The 23053-nt window shown below is 48.4% G+C and overlaps 1 protein-coding gene across 1 annotated transcript in view; it reads left to right on the forward strand.

Moving 5' to 3' along the window:
• Nucleotides 1-23053, forward strand: part of RALGAPA2 (Ral GTPase activating protein catalytic subunit alpha 2) — a 95309-nt gene that overhangs the window by 62454 nt on the left and 9802 nt on the right. The window contains exon 39 of the mRNA XM_041417284.1: nt 21836-21957. Coding sequence (XP_041273218.1) covers nt 21836-21957 — 122 coding nt within the window. The remainder of the gene's footprint in view (nt 1-21835; nt 21958-23053) is intronic.

The following is a 23053-nucleotide window of genomic DNA, read 5'->3' on the forward strand; positions in this document are numbered from 1 at the left end:
GTAATCAGCCACAGAGATTAATTTGCATCTCAATTAGGAAAGAGTCAGGAGGAAGCTGTAGGGTCTGTTGCTGGAAGGTTGTGGAAGAAATCTCATCAGGCACAAAAGGCTCCCGACTTGGTGCTCCATCGAGCGGAGGACAATATCTGAGTCTGGTTTCCATGGGGACCGGGACCGCAGAGCCGCGGGAGCATCTCGCTGCCCGCAGTCGCTTGGTCGTGATGACACAAATTCCACTGCCATGCCCAAATGCACATTTCTGTTGCAAATCTCTTTGAAAATTAAGAAGGTAACTACGGCAAACCACGTGTTTTTTTAAAATCTTTTTTTTAAGTTTATGTAACGCTTTTGGTTTTAAGGAATTCATTAGGGCAAGAGATTGGTTAAAAAGCAATTAACTATATTTAAACTTCAGTTTAGAGCCGTTCTGGCTACAGGTTCTTTGTGTCCATCACAGGGCACATGATGGCACTCCTGGGGTGCTGCATGCACAGCTCAGTTGTCTTTGGAACAGTGCTGTCTCTGCTGCTGCTGCAGTGCTTCCACAGGCAGGGATGATTGTGCATCAGTTTATGTTCCAAATTCCCATTTTATTCCTCCTTGGTGCCATGGAGCAGAGAGGCTGAGTGGCTGCAGCCCCTGCTAATTGGGACTCTTGCCATCCTTGAGTAACTGCTGAGCTTGAGGCAGTGTGCTCCAGCAGCCTCTCCAGGCTGCTTTTTCAGGCAGTATCTGACTTTTAATGTGACTGGGACTTACAGGAATCATAAGCAATAAGATGACTTAGATTTTACAAGAAAAAAAAAAATTTAAGCTTACTACAATTGTTGTATTGAAAGGAATATACTTATGCAGATTTTTGAGTGCATCCAAGCCCCTTTTGTATGTGCTGGGGAAAGGAAGGAATAACCTCTCTTGCAAACAATTAATTACATGTCATAACTAAGCACAGGTCTGTTCTGTTTCCAGCAATGCTGAATTTTTAAAAAACTGGTGGGAGTGGGGCTGTAAAAATGCATCTCTGAACGCTCTTCCAGCCTGTGTGAAACAAGCTGTGTGCTGGGAAGGATTTCTGAACACTTGTGTGATCTGGAGTGCCGTGGCACTGAGCTGCAGCAGAGCTCCTCTCTGGGAGCTGCTCTTGTCTGAGGATAAATACTGGGGGAAACCAGGGTTTGGGTTGAAGTATTACAGGTCTGATTGGCAACTGCTGTCTAAGCTGACAGTTCCTAAGCTCAGGTGCTAGTCAGCCTTCAGACATGAAAATGTAGCTAGTTTAGCAGGTATCAGGCCTTTTGGTTGACCCATAATTCAATCCCAGAAAGACACTGGGATTTGGAGATAGTGATGTCTGAGCAAAAAGCTGTTCTTAAAACGCCCAGGGAAATGCAATTCTCACTGCCCAGGTTGTCTTTCCAAATGGAGCCATTTCTTTTCTTCTTGGATTGAATTGGCCTAATTTAAAAATTGTTTCAGTGTTATTTTGAGTGTCTTATCACTTCGGGTTTTTTATTTCCTCCACCAATTCAGATAACTCTTGCACTCTCAGTCCTTCCTGACTGGGATGCTAACTGAATTTAGAGAAAAGTAGGAAATACCCCAACATGTCTGAAATGTTACCTCAGCTTTGAGGAGCTCTTTGTAACCTGCCTTGGGGAGGGTGGAAGGTGTCCTGTGTGTGAGCACCAGTGGGTTTCTTCCCTGTGTTTGTTTTTCAGTGACTTCTGGTAGTCTTCAAGTTATGTTCTTAGCAATTCAAGCTACTGCATGTACTTCCTGTGAGTGGCTAAATGGGGAGCTAGTTCTTGTTGGGGTTTATTAACACACTGATTATAAAATTGTCTCTGTGCGCAATCTCGCTTTTGGCATGAGTTGTTTGTTCTCATGGCAGCAGAGGGGTTTGATCTCCTGCTGCCTGGTGACTCCTGCACTCCACTGTGCTGTGACATGGGGCGCTGGAGGTGCCTCTGCATCGGAGCAAGCACAAAGAGCATGGTGGGGATGAGAGCTCCTTGTGTGATATCTGAGCACTGGATGTCACCGTTTCCCAGCTCACACTTTGCACTGCTTTTTGTGGACCTGAGGAAAACACAGCCCTTACCCCGGAGAAGTAATTTGATACCTGAGTAACTCTCTCACTGTTTTCTCCACTGAAATGGCAGTGGTGTGCCTGCTGACATGTGCCAGGCAGCAGCTCATGGGGGTAAAGCCAAAACTCCGTCTAAACACATAACAAAAAAGACATCCATAACTTTAAATCATTACAACTCATCCAGATATTGACATACTAATATATCCTAGATGTGTTAATATCTGGAACCAAGAAGATTAAGCAAAGAACATCAGCTTCAAATTCTGAATTAAATCCCTTTCTTGGCTTAAGCCAATTTCTGATTAACCTAATAGAGAGTGCCCAATCTGCTTACCTGCTTTATCTGTGAAAGAAAGGTATTTGCTATGATGGACTTAATTGTGTGAATGGCTGTCAGATGTTCTGGAGGCTCGTGTGGTGTCAGACACATTTTGTGTCCCTCTCAGTGTGTGTTTTGTGGCACTGGCATTTGGAGCTCTGCTGTGGGTACAAGGCAGTGTTTGATCCCGCCGGGGAAATGAGATGGAAAGCCTGTTATTCCTTTCAGAGAGGGTTCACAGTTTGTCCCCTTTATTTCATCCCAAGAAGTGGTGCCCTCCAGCTATATCGATGCTGATAGAAATGGCTATGAAATTCTAAAGCCTGTGTCACAGGAGCTGTGACAATTTATGTGACATGGCACCTGACGGTTTTCTGCCGAGCGGCCGGCCCTGGCACGAGTGCCTGCCAGTGGTCACTGTCAGGGGAGCAGCAGGTCCCGCTCAGCCCCTTGGCCAGGGGTGCCCAGACCCGAGGGGGGCTGGGGCTGTGCGGGCAGGCTCTGGCAGCTCTGCCCTTCATCCTGCACAGCCCCCGCTGCAGCCGATCAATGGCCAGGCTGGCTGTCTCCTCTGCCTTCCCTCCTCACAGCCAGAACCTTCTCCAGGCAGCGATCGATGCCTCTAATCTGCTCCAGCCTGTAATAAGTCATGCGAGGCAAAGCTTTTAGGTGGCATTACATGGGATTGTGGAGGCGGCTCCTCAGCTCTCATTCATAGAGCTCTTCATGGACTCGCAGAGAATCCACTGCGTCCCGTCGGTGCATATCTAAAGAGTATGAAATGCTTCTGCAGGTCTAAACTCCACATGCTGCTGCACTGTGCAGACACAATGGGATCACATTTCTCTATTTTCTGTTTCGTGTCCATTCCTGAACCTGCTGGCGGGCCCTCGTTAGGCACACAGCTTGTACCCGCATTGCTGGGGTAGCAGGGAGCAGCCAGGGGGGCTGCACGGCAACGGTGCCATTTATTTTGTCACTATAACACGAGGCACCACTCCTTCCCCACGGCTGGGCGCTGCCAGGTTTGCTTAGGGTTGTTGAGAAAGCCCCAGGCTGATTCTGAGACAGTTTTAAACTGCTCTTCTCTCGGCAGCATCTGTGCTCTTCAGTAGCACTAAGTAAACCCCAGCAGTAGTAGAGGCTCTTCTTTGTTGGCTGATGTAATGGAGATATCCAAAAACAAACCTGAAGTGACATTGAGAATATAATGTGTTTTTAAAGTAAAAGTGAGTTTAACTGTGTGATATGTGTCAGGGAAAAAACCCAACAAAACAAACTCAGCGTTGGATTTCTGAACTGCATGTGTACTAGTATGTGTGCACTGGCTGCAAACAAGGGTCCTAAACCACACAGCCATGCCTCTTTAAGCCCTTCCAGAGACTGGGAAGTTCTGATCTTGCTGGAAATGCTGTGGTTTGGGTGGTGTAATTGTGCCCTGCCAAGGCCCTTCCCAGGAGCCCGGGACAGGGGATGCCCTGCAGGGGCACACAGTGCGGTACAGGGCTTTGTTTATGAGCAGTAAATATCCCTTTTTATGAGAAGGTGCAAACACCTGTCCCACGGTGCTTAATGTTTTCTCCCGGGTTACACAAAGAGCCTCCAATTTGTGTTTCATGAGAGAGGCACTTGCTCATTCTTCGGTTCTTTGACAGAAACAAAATTGGTGTATTCGGGTTACTAACAAGTACTTCATCCCATCTTGTGGTGGTTCTTGCCGCTTTGCAATGGGTGCACATTCTGTGTCTTTTCAAAGCCATTTTTGCCGTTTCCCCCTCCATTCCCTTTGAAGGGATGTGCGTAGCTAAAGCTCCATTGTGTCTTTCAGCAACTTTACAGCGAATTCCCGCTTGGGTTTTGTCACGAACAGGTCGCTGAGGAGCACAGCGAGTAGCGTTTTGCGGCCGGGCCGAGTGCGGGGCGCTGGCGGAGCGGGGCCGGCGGTGCCACCGGCGGCGGGGGCGCAGGCCGAGCCCTCGCTCGGCTCCCGCGGGCCCCGGGGTCGCTCCCCCGGGCGCGGGGCTTTGTGCGGCCTGGCCGGCTCATTAGCATGCGGGCCGGGCGAGCGGGGCTCTGCTGGCTTACCAGCTGTTCCTGCTGCTCCCGACAATGTCCGGCGGGCCGGGCTGGCCGCGCTGCGCGGCCGCCGCCGCGCTCCAACAGCCTTTCCGCTGGGGATGCCCACGTGGCACCGCAGCGCCGGCCGGCCTCGCATGGCATATGGTGTCTGGATTCATACAAGATGCAAAACTATTCTGCCGCTAATGCACAATGACTCATAGCATTGCTAATTTTTCCAACAAAAGCCCACTTCCACACCCACACTTTTAACCCCTCAGGCTAAAAAAGCCTCTTCTTTAGTTTCAAAGCCATGGAAATGTAAGGAGGTGGCTTCTGGATCAATATCTGAAACCCTATATTTATTTAAAGCATATGCACGCTCTAACGCGTATTTTAAATTTCAGTGAAAGCCGGTTTGCAAATCGCCACTATAACGTGCGGCAGATTTTTTTGTTCCAAAGTGGATTCGTTGTCAGATTCTGGGACTTTCAAATTTTTCGGTAGTTAACGTATTAAAATAATCTGAAGTTGCCACCATATAATAAAAGGTTATTTTCATTTAAGAGGAGGGAATCCAAGCATTGTACCCAGCGGATCTACAAGGATTGTGTATTCCAGCACAAGTTCCCAAGCCGCTTGGTGTAAGCAGTTTGTAGTATTTGGGGATCTTTGCTATTTACTGGCTCTTCAGGGACAATAATAATGCACTTTCCAACTAGAGGGAGCTGCTGGTATCCCTGATGCTGATTCTTAACCTTCCAGTCTAATTCCTTTGTGCGGAACGTATGGCGATTGTTCCGATGTTTTAATAAAATCAAGTTAAATTACCCTGAGTCATTTAGATTAAAAGGACGCGTCTCGCTTCTTGCAGTGTAATCACCAAATTAAACTGCGAAATTCGGGGGAAACTGGAAGCAGATCCTCGTTGCTTTTTTGTGGAATTATATAGGTCATGAAAAGGCTCGCGCAGAGTGCTCCGAGACAAAAAGCGTGCGGGAGGTAGGAGTGCGGGGAGCGCCTGCTCCCGCTCCCTCCGGCGGAACAAAGGAACAAAGGGACCTGTGGCCAGGCACCGAGGTGGCCGAGCTTGGTGCTCAGGCTCCCCAGGAGCCACTTGTTACAGGGTCCCCTGCGGGCAGCGCTGCAGCAGGTGAAGGCTCCTGCCGGCAAGGATTTGGGAAGGATCTTTCCTAGGGAATGGTTGGAGGGCTCCTGGGGGGGCTGATGGCTCCGCGGTGGGATGTGCTGTGTCCTCGCCAGGGCCAAAGCCCAGGTGCTGGCCTTGGAAAGGCAGTTTCCATCCAGCAGGGCTGTTCCCTTGTCCCAGAAACAGCGGTGGGAAGGCACAAAGGCTGCAGGAGAGCAGATCCATATGTGGGCATTTCCATGGGTACTTTCCCAGTGCTCCAGGGACTGGTGGTAACACAAACATGCAATCCCCAGTATGGGTTTATGTCCTTTTTCAAGCTTCTCTTTTTCTTTTTTGAAGAGACCCTGACTTCAGTGTGTGGTTTTTGTGAGCCATGCATTCTGAAATTGCTCAATGAAAAGTTAAGGAATAACTTTCTAAACAGGAAAAACATTTTTAAGCTTAGATTTGTATTTTCTTTATGACTTTGTTTCTCTGTTGTTGAAAATGAGTGGCTGAGTTGAGTGCTGGCCATGCTTTGAGGAGGTGAGACACATCTGACTCCCCTCCAGCCTGACTGGCTCTGTGCAGCTGATACCAGAAGGAGGGAGGCACAGAAATTTTTGTGCCTGCTATGTAAAATATTTTGATGGGCAGCACCATAATCCTACATTGTCCTTTAGAGAGGGAAGGCTTCCCCTCCACCTGCATTTGAAAAGCCTTGAAAGCCATCCTGTTACTGGGGTCATGAACAAGGTGATATCAAGTGAGAGGAGTAGGAGAAAGCTGCTTTTTGTAGCAGGTTTTCTGGCTGGCATATTCAGTTTATGGGTTTTTTTCCCTCAGTATTGTAATTCTGTATGTATTTCCCAGTGCTCTTAACTATCAGGTTCTAGTGTATAAACAGGAGCAGATGGCTTTTGATGATTTCTTAAACCTAATGTGTAGTAACAATCTAGTGCGTGTACAGTATTTCCTGTTGAACAAAGTCTCAGGTAATTTTCTGGGTTTTAGTACTTCTCTGAATTGGCCTGGGCCAGCTTTTTTTATCTGTAACTTGTGCTGAACAGCTGGATTTGTGGCCCCTCTTTAGGGTCATCCACCTGGCTGATTTTCACCCGTGAGACAGCGTGGATTATCTGACACCTTGGTGGCCTACGGTTCGTGGCTTCCCAGAGTAAAACAGGCCTTCCCCTGTGCACCTTCCAGCTGGGAACCCCTGAAGGGTTGTTTGGGGAGCAGTTATTTCTCTGAAATCTTAGTGTCACCTGCGTAACAATCTTGGGGTTAGCTCAGCATCTCAGTCCTGCAAAGCCTCAACACCAAAAATGTGCCGTGACAGTGAATCCCTTACAGCTTAGGGACAGAGCTCAAGCTCCCAGGCCCTTTGCTTTTCTGTGTTTCTGAAAGCTCTTTCCTGAACTTGTGCCATCCCTATGACCCTGACTGGTTTCTTGGTATTGAAAGGGGGCTTGTGAGGACTGTGCTTGCCAGGCTGGCACCCTTCAGGCAGTGCAGGCAGGATCACAGAGGACCAGAGCACTTCGGAGAGCAAGCCCTGAGGCTGGTGCTCAGACAGTCCTCAGATCATAAGTGAACAGGGCTCTGCACTTTGAATTTCTGTTTCCAGCCCACCACCTTCCTCTCCCTACTGCTTGCCTCTCTCAGAGCTGGGAAATGTGAGGCTCTGAAAACACCTTTTCCCACAGGCAGCTCTGGTGGTAAGAAATGGAAGATTTTCTGTCCTTAACTGTTAAATACAAGTCTGTATTATCTGAAGGTTTCAAGTTGTAGGAATAGCAGTTACACCCACATGTGCCAGGCTGAGTAATTGAGGGAGAGCACAACCCTCATCATTAACTCCCCGAGCCTGGCAGGAGAAGAGGGATTGTTCCAGTCCAGGAGAACTGTTTGAATTAGAAACCTTTCCTTCCTAGGCTTTTGCAGAACCTGTTGGGTTTTGTACTCCCATGTTTTATGACTTGTTGCCATGATAATTCAGCTCATCTTACAGGTTTCTCTAATTGTGATTGATGTGTAATCATTCATTTTATTGAACCTCATTAAGGTCTGTGAACCTCTGTCCCAACTTGCAGTAATTAGAGCCCAGATAGCCATTCCATCTGTTCTCAAGCACTGGTTAATTAATGAACTTTTAACGTGTTCTTTGCCTTGTAAAAGCCCTCAGTATTCTCAAGTTGCTGAATAGGATTTGCATGCCAGCATTTCCGTTTGTTTCAAATGCCACAGCAACGTGCAGTTTGGAATCCCAAAAGTCAACACACAAAGTCCCAGGATCTCGGAAAGCAAAGTGGAGAGATTTTACTTTCTGTTCCCACTTTGTGCATCAATTACAGTATCTGTGAAACTGGAGTTTGCAAACAAATGCCTCACAGGGTCTCCAGCGTTCTTTACTGCCCAAACCAACGGGTTTGAATCTTCTGTTGTATTGCTAAAGAGAATACACAGACATCAGTAAACCAAATGTTTCATTTTTCATGTTAGTACTTACTGGAAGAACATTAGAAACATGATACCTACAGACACACATTTTCCTGCCCTCATATTTCATCCTTTTGTTACATTTTGAGCATCAGGCCCGAGACAGCTTTGCTAGGTTTACGTAGCATTCGCTACAAGGAGATTTTTAGGATGGAGCAGAATCCACCACTGCTGCTGGAGTTGTCAGTGAGACTGCTGTGGTCCAGGACTGGGGGAAATCAGCAGGACCCAAGGTTCTGAGAGTTTCTCTGCTTCACCTCTGTGCATTCTGACTGTGCAGTAACTTGCTGAGTCAGTGATCTGTGTGGAGAGAATAAATCATTGTATTTGCAAAAGATTAATTCAATTTCTGTTTGCTGAGCAGACAGGAGAGGCAGTATTTCCAGTGGCAGGAGTTAAAGAAAACGTTGGGGTTTTTGTGCATTGTTGCATTCATGATCTGCTGCTGGTTTTTACACACAGGACTGTGGTGTAGGGCTGTAGCTGTGCTCTGCCTTGTTTGGATTGATCTGTGTTTACCTTCAATATTCAGGACAAGAATTAAGTCATACTACTCAACTCCCTCAAAATCCCTTTCAGCATCCAAAGGCCAACCATCTGTCCGGTCCAGCCATTCTTTCCTCCCCCAGTATGTGTTTTAGCCAGTGCTTTGAGCAAGGCTGTATCCTGAAGAAGCAAAATATGAAGGAAAATAAAGGTCTTGGGCCTGGGGCCATGTTTAGCAATGCAAACCCTGTAAATTGCAGATAATTTTTGTGAAACAAGTGCAGAGAGGCCCTGGTTCTGTGGTACTTGGTCTATGGCACAGTGGGTGTCCAAGACACAGGCAGGCTTCTCTGTGGAGAGATTTCCAGAACAGCTACTTTTAATTCCTTTTCCAACATTTCTGTGTCCAGATCATCGTCTCACCACTGATCCACATTTCAAACAGTCCGCTTGGCGAATCCATGTGTGCTCCCCTGCTCCTTTTTAGGACTGAAGCATTTTAAGTTACTGGCAGATCTGCAAGAAAAATGGCTTTCTTTCTCAAGCATTTTGGGAGGTGCAGGTGTTTTGTCCAGGAATGTGCTGGCTTGTGTGCAGTGACAGGTGTGTGGGGCTCAGTCATGGTACCACCTCTTCTCCATTGCTGATGTCCTGCAAGTCCGAGGCTGGGATCTTGTTGAAGTTCTTCCAACGCGTTGTTCCTCTAGCTGAGATTTAGTTAGAAACAAATCCATTTAGCATGTGCATTTACTAAGGCATGTTTGTAAATCATACCACTCCATTACAGCTGACATTTAAGGGGTGCAGTTCTGTTTACATGAAGAAAACTGGGATGTTCTTCCTGGGCAGTCCCTCTCCTGCTCTGCACAAGCATTTACGCTCTGTTTAACACATTTTCAGATGAAAAAATGTGCAGCCAATCTTGGTGAGGTTTTAGCAGCAAACAGGGCACGCAGGTGAAAGAATGAGAGGAAGGATCTCTTGCCCCTCTCTGGAGGGATCGTGCTGTTGCCTGTGCTCTGGTTTTCTGGATGTCCAGAGATGTCCCCAGTGTTTACTTCTCGGGGTGTGAGTCCTACTGCAAGGACACCTACGGGCACAAATCTCTGCTTTAATGCAACAGAACGAGTTTCAGTGCTGCATATGTATTTTAGCAATATTTTCTTTTAAATCTGTAAGCAGGGGTCGCATTCCACCTTTAGTTAGCTAAATGGAAGTGCTAATTAAGGGAATTACACTTAAGGCTGTTCTGTCAGGTAACTGATTTTATACAATAGCCATTTACATTGAGATTTTAATATTACTGTATTTTGTTTAATAATAACTTATTTTTATTTTTAGATTAAAATATTGTAGCAGCCTTTCTCTAGGTTGTCTGTAAAATGTTTGATGTTATTTGGGTTTATTAAGAGAGATAAGAGGGATGTTGTTCTATCAGCTGTTAAATATTATTGCATGTTAATCCATATTTTAAAAGTTCAAAGTCTGTGCTAGCTCATGTTTCTCTGTTCTTGTTGCTGTTGGTACAGAAGTGCTCGTATGGAGCATTGCCATTTGTGTGAAAAATAGAATTCAGCTCAGGCTATGCATAGATTGTCAGAAAGATTAAAGTGTGCATCGTGCAATTTTTCCTCTTTCAGAAAGGGGCCTTTGATGTGCTAATGTTCACTTTCTCTCTTTTCATGGCGAAGTGCTGGGCATTGTTTCGGGCTGCAGAGCAGTGTCTGCCTCAGAGCGCAGATTCTAACGCCCTGGAGCCGAACCTTGCGCAAGGTAGCGGCATCTGCAGATACTGCTGGCATTGTCCAGGGGATCAGATAGCAGTGTGCCTGCACAGATAAACACCAGGGCAGGCAGTGAGGAGAGGTGTTGCCAAGAAAGCCAAATATTTAATATCCAATATCCCACTTTCGTGTGCCAGTGTTCCTGCTGTTAGACCGCGTCGCACGCCGCAAGCCCAAACTGGAAAGCTTGGCAGTGCAAGAGGTGCTCGCTGTAGGCTCTGAAATCACACCCAAAGACAAGGCTGTCGTGTATTTCCAAAGTTATTTGGCAAGTGAAATTATTTGGACGGGCTCATCTTGGGTTGCACTGGGCATTTTGCAGCTAATGGATGAAATTCTGCAGGCTGCTCACAGGACCAGCTTGAGCTGAAGTAGCAGGGGCCTGATGTGGGTGGTGACAGTCATAGTGACAAAGGTGTATGGAGAATGAGCAGCTATGAACAGCCTTTCTTATGCCAAAAGACATCAATTCTCCTTTTGTAATTGACCGGGAAGAAATGATTTCCTGAGTTCCTCAGAATGTAAGTTTGAGAAGAGACAGTGTGTAACTGCGCAGGAGCGAGTGGAGCGCTGGTTGTGTCTCCAAAAGACGGATTAGTTGGTATTTGAATGATAAAAGCCTTTCTTTTCAAACTGGGTGAAATTTGAGACAGTAAGTTAAACAAAACCTGGAATAAAACTTGAATACAGGAAAACCTGACAGCAGCACGCAGTGTTCCTGCTGTGTAGCTTCTTCCCCATCCCTGCATATTCCCCCTTCCTCTCTTCCACCAACTTTGATGCTTCATTAAAAATTCATCCTGTGCTCCGTGCCTTCTCTCTGGGATCCTCACGATCTCCTTTTATACCCGACATGACTCAGCAGTTAAGGATGTCAAAGAACTTCAGAAGTTGAGCTTAAAGGGCACTGCCTGAAAGCAGCAGTGACAACACTCAGGAGGTGATGTGCTTCAGCGGGAGCTTCCCAGGTTTGTGCTCAGGCTGGGTCTGTGGGGAGGCTGTGCCACCTGGGCGCCAGGACGGATCTGCTGGGCACACAGGCTCCCTTCGGGTCCTCTCTGTGACGTGTGGAGCTGCAGACGGTGCTTGGAGGCACGTGCCGGGGAAGGGTCGGCCTGTGCGGTGATTTGTGGTCCCCTCACAAAGGAGCCTCTCTGTGCTGGCTGCAGAATGAGATGTGTCAGAAGGGCCTGGCAGGAAGCAGATGGAAGGGGCTGTGCAGAGCAGAGCGGCTGTCGCCGGGGGCTCCGGGGCAGGTTTTTGGTAGCCTTGGAAAAATGACTGGAGCAGCTCACATGTCACCAGTTGCCATCCACCTCTCCTGCCTGCGCTGGCTTGCAGGGACCGGTGACTTTCCTGCAGGATTCCCCTCCTCCCATCACAGCCGTCTGTGCGGCAGCACTGGCTCGCTCATTTGCCATCTCAAATCAGATTAATTGTCCGTTTTAACAAAGTGCTGCCGCTCTGCGAGTCGGCCGTAATCTCATCGGGGTGGAAGTGGGTGCTCCATAACCCAGACACCTCTGGGTGGATGCAGGAGTGCACAGCCCCAGTTGCACAGCACAGTGGCTCACTGATGCTCTTCCCTGGTGTATCTGTGTGACCCCCAGCCTTGTGAGCAGCTGGGGGTCTCACAGGGGCACAGGTCATTGCACCTCCCACTTGGTGACGTGCAGGGCCCAGCCCCAGCCTGCTCTGCTCCTGCTCTGCTCTTCAGCAGCTTTTAACCTGAGTACACAGAATGCCCCCAGCTGGGAAGGGCTCCAGCAGCACCTCAGCTTTTCTTTGAGACTACTTTGTGTTTTGTCACTTCTTGTTTCTGCCATATTTATTCCAATAGGCAGGAATTTTTATTTTGTACTGTTCTGGGGTTCAGCACTTCCATTCCCCTTCCCCTGTGTGTTAATACCTGTATAATATGTACCTGTATACCACAGTCTGGTTCCTGGTCTCATTCTCACTCCTTTGCAGAGCTGGTTTGAGCCTGGCCAGTCCTGGGTGCTACAGCAGGCTGTCAGCTCAGGTGTGCAGCCAGCCAAGCAGCCCTCCCCACTGCCCTCTCTCCACTTACACCATCATTCCTCTTGTGCTTGGATTTAGAACTTGGTTGTCTGTGGAACAAAATTGGTGTACTGCTCTGCTCACTCAGGAACTTATCCTGTAATTAACTGTAATGGTAAGACTTCATGGCCACCCTGAGTTACTAGAAATTTACAGGGAAATTTTTTCAGAACCAGTAGAACATTTAGAACAAGTTAACAGCAGTGAAACCAATGCATTGACTTGCCTTTTTGTGGAGGAGTCACTTATGTTTTCAGTTCTGCTCCCTTTCCACTCATACATCCCACCTCATAAGTTTAAAAAAAGCAGATTTTATAAATATGCACCAGAATTTTAATTTACTCCTCTGGGAAAATGAAGAGCCATCACAGCATACACTCTGGCTGAGCTGTGCTGTGGAAGTGGAATCCAGTTTCCCTACTGGGAGGTCACTTTCAGGGGAAAAAAATGTTATTTTAAATGCTGACTTAATCATCTGCTTTTGGGGATGCCTTTTGGCTGAGGCAGCCGGCAGCGAGTGCGTGCTGCTCTACCTGTTGTGGGCTGTCTGTTGAAAGGGGATGCTCATTTAATGGATTTTAAGCAACATTATTCAAAGATCAACAGAAGGCATTCTGTGTTATATGAATAAAAGATTTCCCCGTGCTCCTTGTTAACCCTACAATGACAGTCAGTGTCATTGAAGTGCAGCCACCTGGCAGGGTGCTCTGGCCTCAGCTGCTGCAGGGCCTGGCTGGGGGCAGCGCCAGGTGCTGCCGTGCGGTGCCAGCCGCTGGCCAGCGTGGCCAGAGGAACCTGCTGGGGACACAGGTACAGCAGGGAAGGGGACACTGAGAAATGGAGCCCTGGCTGAGCCCCTGGTCAGCCCTGGGAGGTGTTTGTCTATGCCACCCACAGCCCCGTGCCCAGGGCAGCCCACGCTCAGTCCCTGCTTTGGAATATCCACAGATGTGTCAGGTGATCATTTTAAACCTCTGTCCTCCTTACATTGGTTTTAATTTAATGCTGGGAAATCCCCGCTGGTTTCTTGCTTGGCTTTCTCTAATTTGTTCTTCCTTCCTACCCTCTAACACTGAGCAATTTCCGAGATTGTCTCACCACAGCAACAAGTCTGTTTCGTGTTAAGCATCTTGCAAATGGTGTCACTCGTAATGGATGTGATAATAAGCCCCAGTTACTTGTCCCTGATTGTAATAAATGTAATATATAGACCTGAAACTGAGCCATTTAGTGTTAGACCCAGAAATAATGAAAAGATCTGTAATAAACTACAAGGGGCAAAATTACTTTGTGTAATTGTATTTTGTTCTGCTTGTAGCTGCCAGATCATCATACTCTTATCAAACTGACAGGGTTTGGTAGCATTTAGTAGGTGATAAAATATATTTATAAATTGAAAAGACTTGTTCCTTAATGAGTGAGTTTGACAGTCCATCAGTTATATCCAAGGCACAGAGGTGCCCCTTTCTGAGATGTTGTTCCACTGGCTGTGATTCAGTTAAAACTAAATTAATTGAGCTTCTTTTAGCAACAAATTCATTTGGCATGTGCATTTATATTCCATATAATTCCAAGAATCCCTCTATCTGCATGCTGCTCAGCAGCAGCTCAGTGAGGCTGCTCTCCTGAGCACACAAAGCCACTTTAGTGTCACTGCAGTTGTTCCATGGGATGGGAATCACACCCCATGAATGGCAGCGCAAATAATTTTGTTCTAGACTGTATGTAAACAATTTTGTGGCATATTCTCCTTTAGAAAGAGTCTGACATTATCTCCCCTTCCCCTGTCTCTGGCAATTTAGGTTCAAAGCTGGGAATTGCAGAGGCTGGCACCTTCAGGTTCTGAATGGTTTGGAGTACTGCATTATCCCAGGAGATTCCCAACTGTACCTTCACCTGGGTACTGCTGTGATGGAGCTTGACCTGTTCCTTGTCTCCAGGTGCACTGTGGAGCAGATCTCATGTGGCATGTGAACACTTTTGGTGACATTTCTGGCTTTAGACTATCCTTGTGTTTGGGGAGAGACGTGGCAACAAGTGTAGGAATGTTACATACACATGGCTGTTAAACTGGAGACACCAAGTCTGTGTGTTTGTGTATGTGCAATGACCAAAGCATAGCAGCACCACTTCAAAAACCTTTATGACCCTCTGTCTTTTGCTTTTTTGGGCCTTTTTTTTTTTTAATTATAAAATTTTAAGATATAAGTGAACACCAACAGCATTTTTTCATCAACAGATGTAATTCATAAAATAAACTGACAAACCTTGTGGGCAAGTCCGCGCCTTTCCTACATGTCTGGTACAGGATAGGAAGGTGTAGCTGGCCCAGCATCCCCCTGCCAGCAGCTCCTCTTCATTTATGGTGGGAGAATCTCATTGCCCACCTCTCCGGCTGCACCACCTTGGGATCTGCAGTTTGGCTGGATCCCTGTGAGCTCCACCTGGAATTTCACAGTGGAGCTAGTGCAGATCCCGGCTGAGTGGCTCACTGTGGTCCCAGCATGGGTTCTTGCTCTCCCCAGTGCCCTCAGGAGAGAGGATCTCAGCATCACTGCTCTGGGGCACTGGGAAGGTGGCTTTCTATTAGACCTGGGCAACTCCTGTCCCTTTATCTCTCAGGATTGAGTAGGGAACTGTATGGCTGCTTCCAGAGAAAGTATATCTGGGGAGAATCATGCCCCAGTAATTTGCTGGTGAAAACCTTGTGCCCAGGTGCCACGATACAGAACTCTTTCCTAAGCAGCCTCTCGGTGGTTAGATCTTGGTGTGCCCTGTGGAATGAGTTACCAGTCAGGGATCCTGCGGCTCTGAACTGGAAACAGGCCATTATGTCATCATTGTAACTGAAATATTTTTATCCAAGCCGTGTTAGTACACTGGTAAGCACAGAATGAAGTGGCCAGCTGGACCTTGGATGGGCAGAGGGCTGGTTGCACCATACAAAATGTAGAGTGCCGTGTTTTAGGCACAGCTGTGTGTGGTTTGTCACCTCTGTAGCACATGAGGAACATGCTTAATGGGAACAAAGTTCATAAAGGGAAGGAAGTGCAGGCCCAGCTTTTTTTTCAACAGAGCAGATACAAGCACGGCTAGCTGGGAGGAGAGCATTGCAGGGACTCTGGCAGAATTACAAAGCTTTGGGTAGGGATGAGCTCCAGTGCTGTCACAGTACAGAGTGGTATGGGAGCAGGGGGTGACCCCGTGTCCCTTTGCTCCTGCTGCAGAGCACTTGGTCTGTAATGGTACGTGTGTCTGCTCCCGAGGGCTTCCCGCCTGCAGGAGTGCTTGGAAATTAAGATGAAAGCTTCTTTTCTGCCTTATTCATAATAAATGCAAGATTCTCCCCTGAAGCACTTGCCATGACTAATGTGCTACATATTCTTGCTATCCCCAGGTGGTAGGTGAGTGCTTGTGCCAGAGAGGTGCTCGCAGCACACCTTGGGCCCCCGCTGCCCAGCAGTGTCAGGAGCCAGGCGCCGGTGTGGAGCTCCCCACAGACAAGCGTGAGCTGGAGCCCTTAGCCTCAGGGCACCTTCAGTATGGCTTTGCTGTTACACTGCTTGATTTCCACAGAGATGCTTTGAAACCGTGTGAAACGTGTTTCTGTTGTTGTTCTGCTGCGCTTTCCCCTTTAAAGCAATTCCTGGCGACCGTCTGCGTGGGAGCCGCCGTTTCACGCCGCGCGCGCTGGGAAACGCTGTGGCAGCGTGCCCTGCGGCTCGGAGCACTCGCAGGTTCTCAGGGACCTGAGGCCCACCTCCATCAGTCAGCACTGAGGCTCTTTCGTGATCTTTGTGAGGGACCCAGGTCCCGCTGTGGGGAGGGAAGTGGCAGAGCTACAGGCACCGCACCGAGGCACTGGGAAGACAAACGCTCCACAAACCAGGAATCCATTTGCAGGCCTCTCTCTACCTGTCGGTCTCAGGGAGAGTCACGTCTCTTCCACACCAGGGTGTTCTGGGCTCCAGCCATCCTCCCCCCCAGCACAGAGGGCTGGCTGCCTGTCAGTGTGATTGGTGGCACAGCAGCAGAAAATTATGCCGCAGAGAGGATGAGCCCTTGGTTTTGGCAGCAGAGAATCATCTGCCCGTTTTGGATAAGGAGGAGGAACAGCAGCCCTGGCACAGGCCGGCCCTGCTTCTCCAAGGGAGCCCTGGCTCCCCCGGCTGCAGTGTGGACAGATGGCCGTGATGGGGGCTGGCTGTGGGGACAGGGGGCCCGCAGACCCCAGCGGTCACACAGCCTCTGCTCGCGCGCGTCTCAAGTGTTACACGGACCGGTTCAAGGCAGGCGTCACTGGAAAGTTTCCATCTCAGATGCTTTGGTTTATAAAAAGCACGTAAGTCTGCGGTGGCTGACAGGTACAGTTTAATTGCACCTGTTCAGTGAAGGATATATGTTACTAAAATTCCCCCAAAAGTTCTCGGTGAAATTTGTGCGGTGATGGTGGTCACTAGACCGTAAATGATGGCGAGCCCAATCAAGCAGATTGAGTTTCACACCAGAACTGCCTAACACCACGTTTTAAAAGCACAGTAACTCCCATCTTCTTCAGAGCAGGGGAGGACAATTAGGTGCAGAAAGGTCATCAGCTGACACATCTCTGCTAACCTCAATTTTATGGTCCTGGCTTTAGTCTGCTTTGGTAAGTCCCAAACATTTATGTTGTTTTTTTCCAAACCACTGTTGCAGTGTCAGGAGCAAACCCTTTTTGTGAACCATCTTTGGGCCCTGTGATACAGTCAGGAGGAAACTGAAATAGATGTTTGTTGCATTGAACAGTAAATTCAAAGATTTTCTGCAGGTCTCCCTAATTGGATAAAGAAGGAATTGGCATTGTGGACATATAGCCAGCCTTGATGTCCGATGGGCTGGAAAGAGCTGTCTCCCTCTATACTTTGAGCTTCTCCACTGGCTTGATGCCCCAAAAGCCCTTCTCTGGGTGGGCTGCCCATCGCAGATGGGAGTTGCAGCAGGTCCATGCCAGCAGGCCACATTAGGGTCCCTCTGGAGCTGCAGGAACAGGCGTTGCAGCAAGTGCTCTCCGTAGACCCTGGCAGTGTCCTGGGTGCCAGTCATGGCACTGGTGCCCTGTGGTGTTGGCACGACCGTGGGCCATGGAGAGCAGCCAGGCATTTCTCCCCAGCCTGGCCACAAACACTCCTGTCTTTCATTTGCCCGCTGTGTCAGCAGAGCGCACTGTTCTTTCCATGTATCGGTGACAGTATATAAATGCTGCCAAAATGTTTTTATTTTCAAACAGTAGCGTGGGGCAGGATGGGCTGGCCATTACCATCAGCAGGAGTGGGGCCCTGAGAGCTTTGCTTGAGGTCAGCATGGAGTTAAGGTTAATAAGCAAAAGTTCTGTGTTTTCAGGATCTGCTCAAGTCATCATCTTTATATTCCCTTATTTCTCAACAGGGCAGTTTGGTATGGTTTAGTGTTGTGTTTATGTGCAAGGAGGGAAACAGTGGGAAGATCCTGGCCCTGGGATGGCTCAGGTCACCTGCAGAACCCAGATTAGGAGGACTTTGAAGGGTTTTCAAGGTCATTATGTTTTAAACTGTGTGTCTGAAACTGGCTCTGTGTTGTAGAGGTTAAATGTAGAAGCAGTGCTGGTGGGTGAGAGCCGAGTGCTGGCTGGTATCTGCCTCTCCAGTGAATTTTCAAAAGCTTCTGCCTTTTGTCTTCTTTTGCATCCTCCATCTGGAAGGACGTCCTGTGTGTTTCACTTTGCAGGTCATCCTGCTGCTACAGTAAAATGTTGTGGTTTTTTTGCAAATAGCTGATGTTTACATTTTAATATGTTGGGGTTTTTTCTTTCAATTTTTTTTTTCAAACAGCCTTCAATGTGTGGTTGAAATGTTAAAATAATTGGTATTCTGATAAAACACTACTAGAAGCTTATAATATTCAAATAATGAGATTTGATTGCTGTATTCAAATAGGACCTAAATTCCTACTCTCCCACAGTTTTATATGTCATTAATTCACACCTTGTCATGGCTCTCAATGTCATTATTTCATATGAAATTAAAAAAAAAACCAAACCTGTTTGTGTCTGTCTAAAACATTTTGCTCTGGAGTTTTGCCTCGGCAGAAGCAAAATGTAAAATAATGAAGCCATGGAGGGGTGGGTCAAATTGCCGTACATATTAAAAGAGGAGCTTTTGATCAGCTTCTTTGAGGGTCTGGTATAACTCCATTTATCTGCAGATCTCAGGGGACGCCCCAAGCCCCCAGATAATGGGGGACTTAGTTAATCAGGGCAGCCAGCTGTCCAGCTTTCCGCCGGGGTAGGGTTCAAGCTCACAGCCCATCCTCTGCATCCAGGCCTGCTGCAGCAGTGGATTTGTGCGTTCCCTGCAGCGCTCCAGCCCTGAGGCTGCTCTAGGAAAGCCAGCCAGGCACTTCGGGCTCCATCCCATCTCAGGGGTTGCTGATCCATGGTTGTGTTTTAAAACCAGTAGTTTGTGTGGCACTTTGTCTACATTCTGCTTGGTGTTGGGGGCACCTTGGTGACAGGTGGGCTCTGCCCAGAGCTTGCAGGAGAGCCGTGACACAAAGGTCAGGTTAAAGAGGTTCAGAGTGAGGTTCTAATGTTTGTAGCTCAGTGATATTTTGTGGTTGGCTCTTAGGCTGAAGGCACAGCACGTTTCCGTGGGGCAGCCCTGACAGAAGTATTGCTCTAGAGATTTTCGGGATAGACTGATTCCTACAGGGCAATAAACAGGAAACCTCGTGATGTTTTTTTTACAGGACGGAGGTGTTTTTCAGAGGGCTTTTTTACAGCTTGTTCATGATGCATCCACATTCAAATTCCTAAACTTCAGTAAAATTTCAGTTGACTTTTTCTTTTTTTAATGAATCCCAACTGTTCTCCCAAATGTGCACGTACGCTGAGACAGAGATAGCAGGGAGTTTAATTTCACTTTGCTGCAGTCACTTAACTCTCTTTTGATTAAGCTGTGAGTACAAACAAGCAGGGGCATCCCGCTCGCTGCCCGTATGGCAGGAGCTGCTGTGCTCCCGCTGCTCCAGGGATCTCAGGAGGGCAGGGGAGCGCCAAGCTGTGGATGGAGCTGGGCTGGGCAGCCCTAGGCCTCGCTGTGCTGGGGGGATCTGCACCCGCTGCTTCTGGCTTTTCAGCGTGCAGGAGAGATGCTGAGCTGGGGTCTTCCTTGCTTGCCTCCAAAGCACTGGTGGATCTGCAGGGCTCTCCAGATCTTGGAGCGCTCTTCCTCAGCTGCCTCTCCTCAGCTGTTTGTCCAGGCGGTTTTTCCCACTCTTTTGTGTGGTGAGCAGCATCCTCCAGCTCATCAGCAGGATTTTAGCAGGTGCAGAGCAGACCTGGGCAGCGTTTCCGTGCGGCGTTTACCCGAAGCGGGCAGCCCCGCGCGGTGCCGGGCCGTGCCGCTGTGCGAGATGCGCGGAGCAGACCCAGCAGGGCTTTATCAGGCCGAGCCTTTTCTCGTCCCCCCCAGCCTGGTTGGAAGCCCACGAGCAGCCCCGGCAGGCTCAGGTGGTCGCTAGCCCGCGGTGTCGCTGAGCCCTTTCAGCAATTTGTCACGGCCGGCTCCGCTCCCGTTGCGGCAGCACGTGCCAGCTCCGTGTCACCGGGGCCGCTGCCAGACGGGCGCGCAGCCCCCGCCACCCCCGGCCGGCGCTCGCCCGCCCGGCAGCGCGCTCCGCACGGCCCTGGCAACAGCCCAGCGCCGAGGAATCAGCATCTCCATAATGAGCAGTGAATGGCATCCATCAGTCCCTTTAGAATTGGGCCCAGGCGTGTGCCTCCTCTCCGAGGAAGTTTGGCAGCCTATTCATTAACAAGAGTCATCAGGAGTTCAGCCCATAAAGGGGAGGCAGCTCCGCTCGCTGCGGGCTGGCGCTGTCAGGAATGCGTTCTCCCCGGCTTCGGGCAAGGCAGGAAAACTGAGCAAATAACGCTGTCAGCAGGTGCAAACGCTGAAATGCTGGCTATTGATTTTCTTTCTTTAGGCTTCCACGGGAAGTTTATAAGAAGATTTATCACATATCAATCGTCCTCTGCGAGCGTTAAATGCAAAATTCTTCCTTTCTTTCTCTTCCCTTTGTTGCCACCACGCCTGCAGGAACTCGCCGTGCAATGAGAAAGTGCTTTGCTTATTCCCTTCGAGGTCGACACTAGACCACTGTCTCCTGGCTTTAAGCACTGCTTTTCTCTGATTTTTTTTTTTTAAATAGTGTTTCAGAGTGGTTTTGTTAATGTACTGCAAGTCACAAATGGCACTTCAATATTAATTAGTAATGCTTTTCAATTCTAAATACCCTCACCTGCATTCTGTTGTCACTGGTGTTATTCTCCTGCTCCTAATTTCTAAATTCAGCTTGGCCTTTGCTCCCACCGAACAGCCTTGCAGAGCTCGAGTGCATTTCCCCATAACAGAAACACAATGAGGCGCTGAAAACTTTTGTTTTCGCTGAGGAAACGGAGAATGAGATGTCATCCTGGCTCCTGCGAGCCCTAATTCATAAAGTCATACATGAGGCTCTCCAGCCCATTGTAGGTTTGTCCCAGGCGTTATCCTGTTATTGGAAGTGTATGATTCACCTTCTGAGCAGACAGAAGCTGCACACAAAAGGGGAAGATTTGCTTTCTCCGCTGTGAAAGGCTGCCGCAAGCAGGGGTCCTATTAAGACAGCTGGAAAGTTGCTTCAGCTTGTTACGCTTGTAAGTTTTATTGGTGACTGGTTTTTGATTACACATTTGAATGCTGTGTGTTCCAGGTTGCCGAGTTTTAATTAAAAGGCAATAGTCTCGATGTTAGCTCGCTTTGTTGTCCGCATTATTCAGGCCATAATGCATGCAAGTTGTGGGCTGGGTTTGTCCACCGTGCATCATTTATTTGGGATACATAAGGTTGCACCTTCTAGCACCTGCCCTAAATACAACCGTCACACTTTTGGAATTGGTTTATTGTGCTTAATTTCTCCTAAGAAGTCCAGTGATCAAATGAATGTGGGGGGAGGGGGGTGTATCCCTCTGTCCTGTAGCTTTTTTTCTCCAATCTAGTTACTTTTCTGGTCATTGGAACAGGAATATTGAGTGCCAGGAGCTTCCCGTAGTGCCACAGCCTGTCTGTGATGGTGGGTTGTGATCTGGGGCTTTGCTCCTGTACTCGGCAGCTCCCAGGTCACAGCTTCTCAGTCAGGAAACTCAAGAGGTGATATCCTGAATTTCCAGCCCTGAATGTATCCCCTCCTTGTTGCTCCCATTCAGAACCGTTGGGCAGTTCTGATCCGGTTCCCTGCCCATTCCAGCCCGGTCAGTGTGGATGTGGGGCTGGGGGCTGGTGCTCGGGGATGCCGTGGGACAGCCTTGAGTTCTGCACACGCCTTTCCTTAACGGGGCACCGCAGCTACGAGGAGAGAGCTCTGTACCTCGAAGCCATCATCCAGAACCATAAAGAAGTGATGACGTTTGAGGATTTTGCCGCTCAGGTCTTCTGTCCCTCTCCCAGCTACTCCCTCGGTGGAACTGGTGAGTTCTGCACATTACTCTTCTCTGTAGCCCAAAGAAGCACTTGAGCAGCAGATGTACACCTGTTTTTTGTAGATAAATGCTTGCAAATTTAAGACGACTATTCTTCCCTTGAATCAACTAATGAATATCAAAAGGAATGATGACATTCATTTTAATTTGTTTTGCATCAGAGCTATTCACACTGCTCCTTTCTTCAGCTATCCTGTTAACCTCCAACTCCAGCAAGGTTAATGAACTTTCTCGCAGTGATGGGCTCGGGCTCATTCAGGACTCCGGGTTCTTGCTGAGCTGGGAATATGTTGTTCAAAAGTGAGGCCTGAATTGGGGCTCACTTATCAGAAATAGTTCCTTGCAGGGGAAGCTGCTGTTAATGCTAAATGGGGATTATGCTGCTGAGCTACCAGGGTCAGGGATTAATGCACAAGAAACGCAGGAACGGGGTGCTGTTAGGGAATGGCGGCGGCCTGCGGGATGCAGGCGAGTGCGCTGCAGGCTGCCCTGCAGCACCTGGCCTGGAGCCTCTGCGGGGTTTGTGATGGGGCTGTGGGTGTGGGGGGGTCTGTGCTGTCTCTGTGTGTGTGTGTGTGCATGCACATCAGTGCTCATCAGTCATCCGCCTGCTGAGAGGTGACAGCATTGTGCCGAACTCCGGGAATTTATTCCTCATGTGCCTTGTGGAGGGTTAGGTTAGTGTGCAGTCACAATCCCTGTCCGGCTGGTTTGATTAAGTTTAAGTGAACCTCTCCTGAAAGGGAGCTTTGGCTCTGAAATGCACATTTCTAGTGCCTTCAAAATGTGGTTTTTTTCCAGCATCCAGAAAGTATCTGGTCACCATGTGCTGGTCTGTCTAACAAAGATTCCTTAATCCGTCGTTGACACTCCTAGGGTGACGCTGGCACTTTCTCATCATTCCCTGCTTCTCTTTTGGATTGTTGAATAGATTATTTCCAACCTGTATAAACGTTGCAGGACATCTGCTCTATTTCTCTTTAGCCTGACTTGTTAGCAGATATCTTCCATCTAAACTGAAACACTGAAGGAAGAAATTAAATTTGCTCACATAAATCACTTAGGAATAAAACCAGCCGTGCAG

This window comes from Onychostruthus taczanowskii, unplaced genomic scaffold (genome assembly GCF_017590055.1).
Source record: "Onychostruthus taczanowskii isolate IOZ18803 unplaced genomic scaffold, ASM1759005v1 scaffold55, whole genome shotgun sequence".
NCBI classification, from domain to species: Eukaryota; Metazoa; Chordata; class Aves; order Passeriformes; family Passeridae; genus Onychostruthus; species Onychostruthus taczanowskii.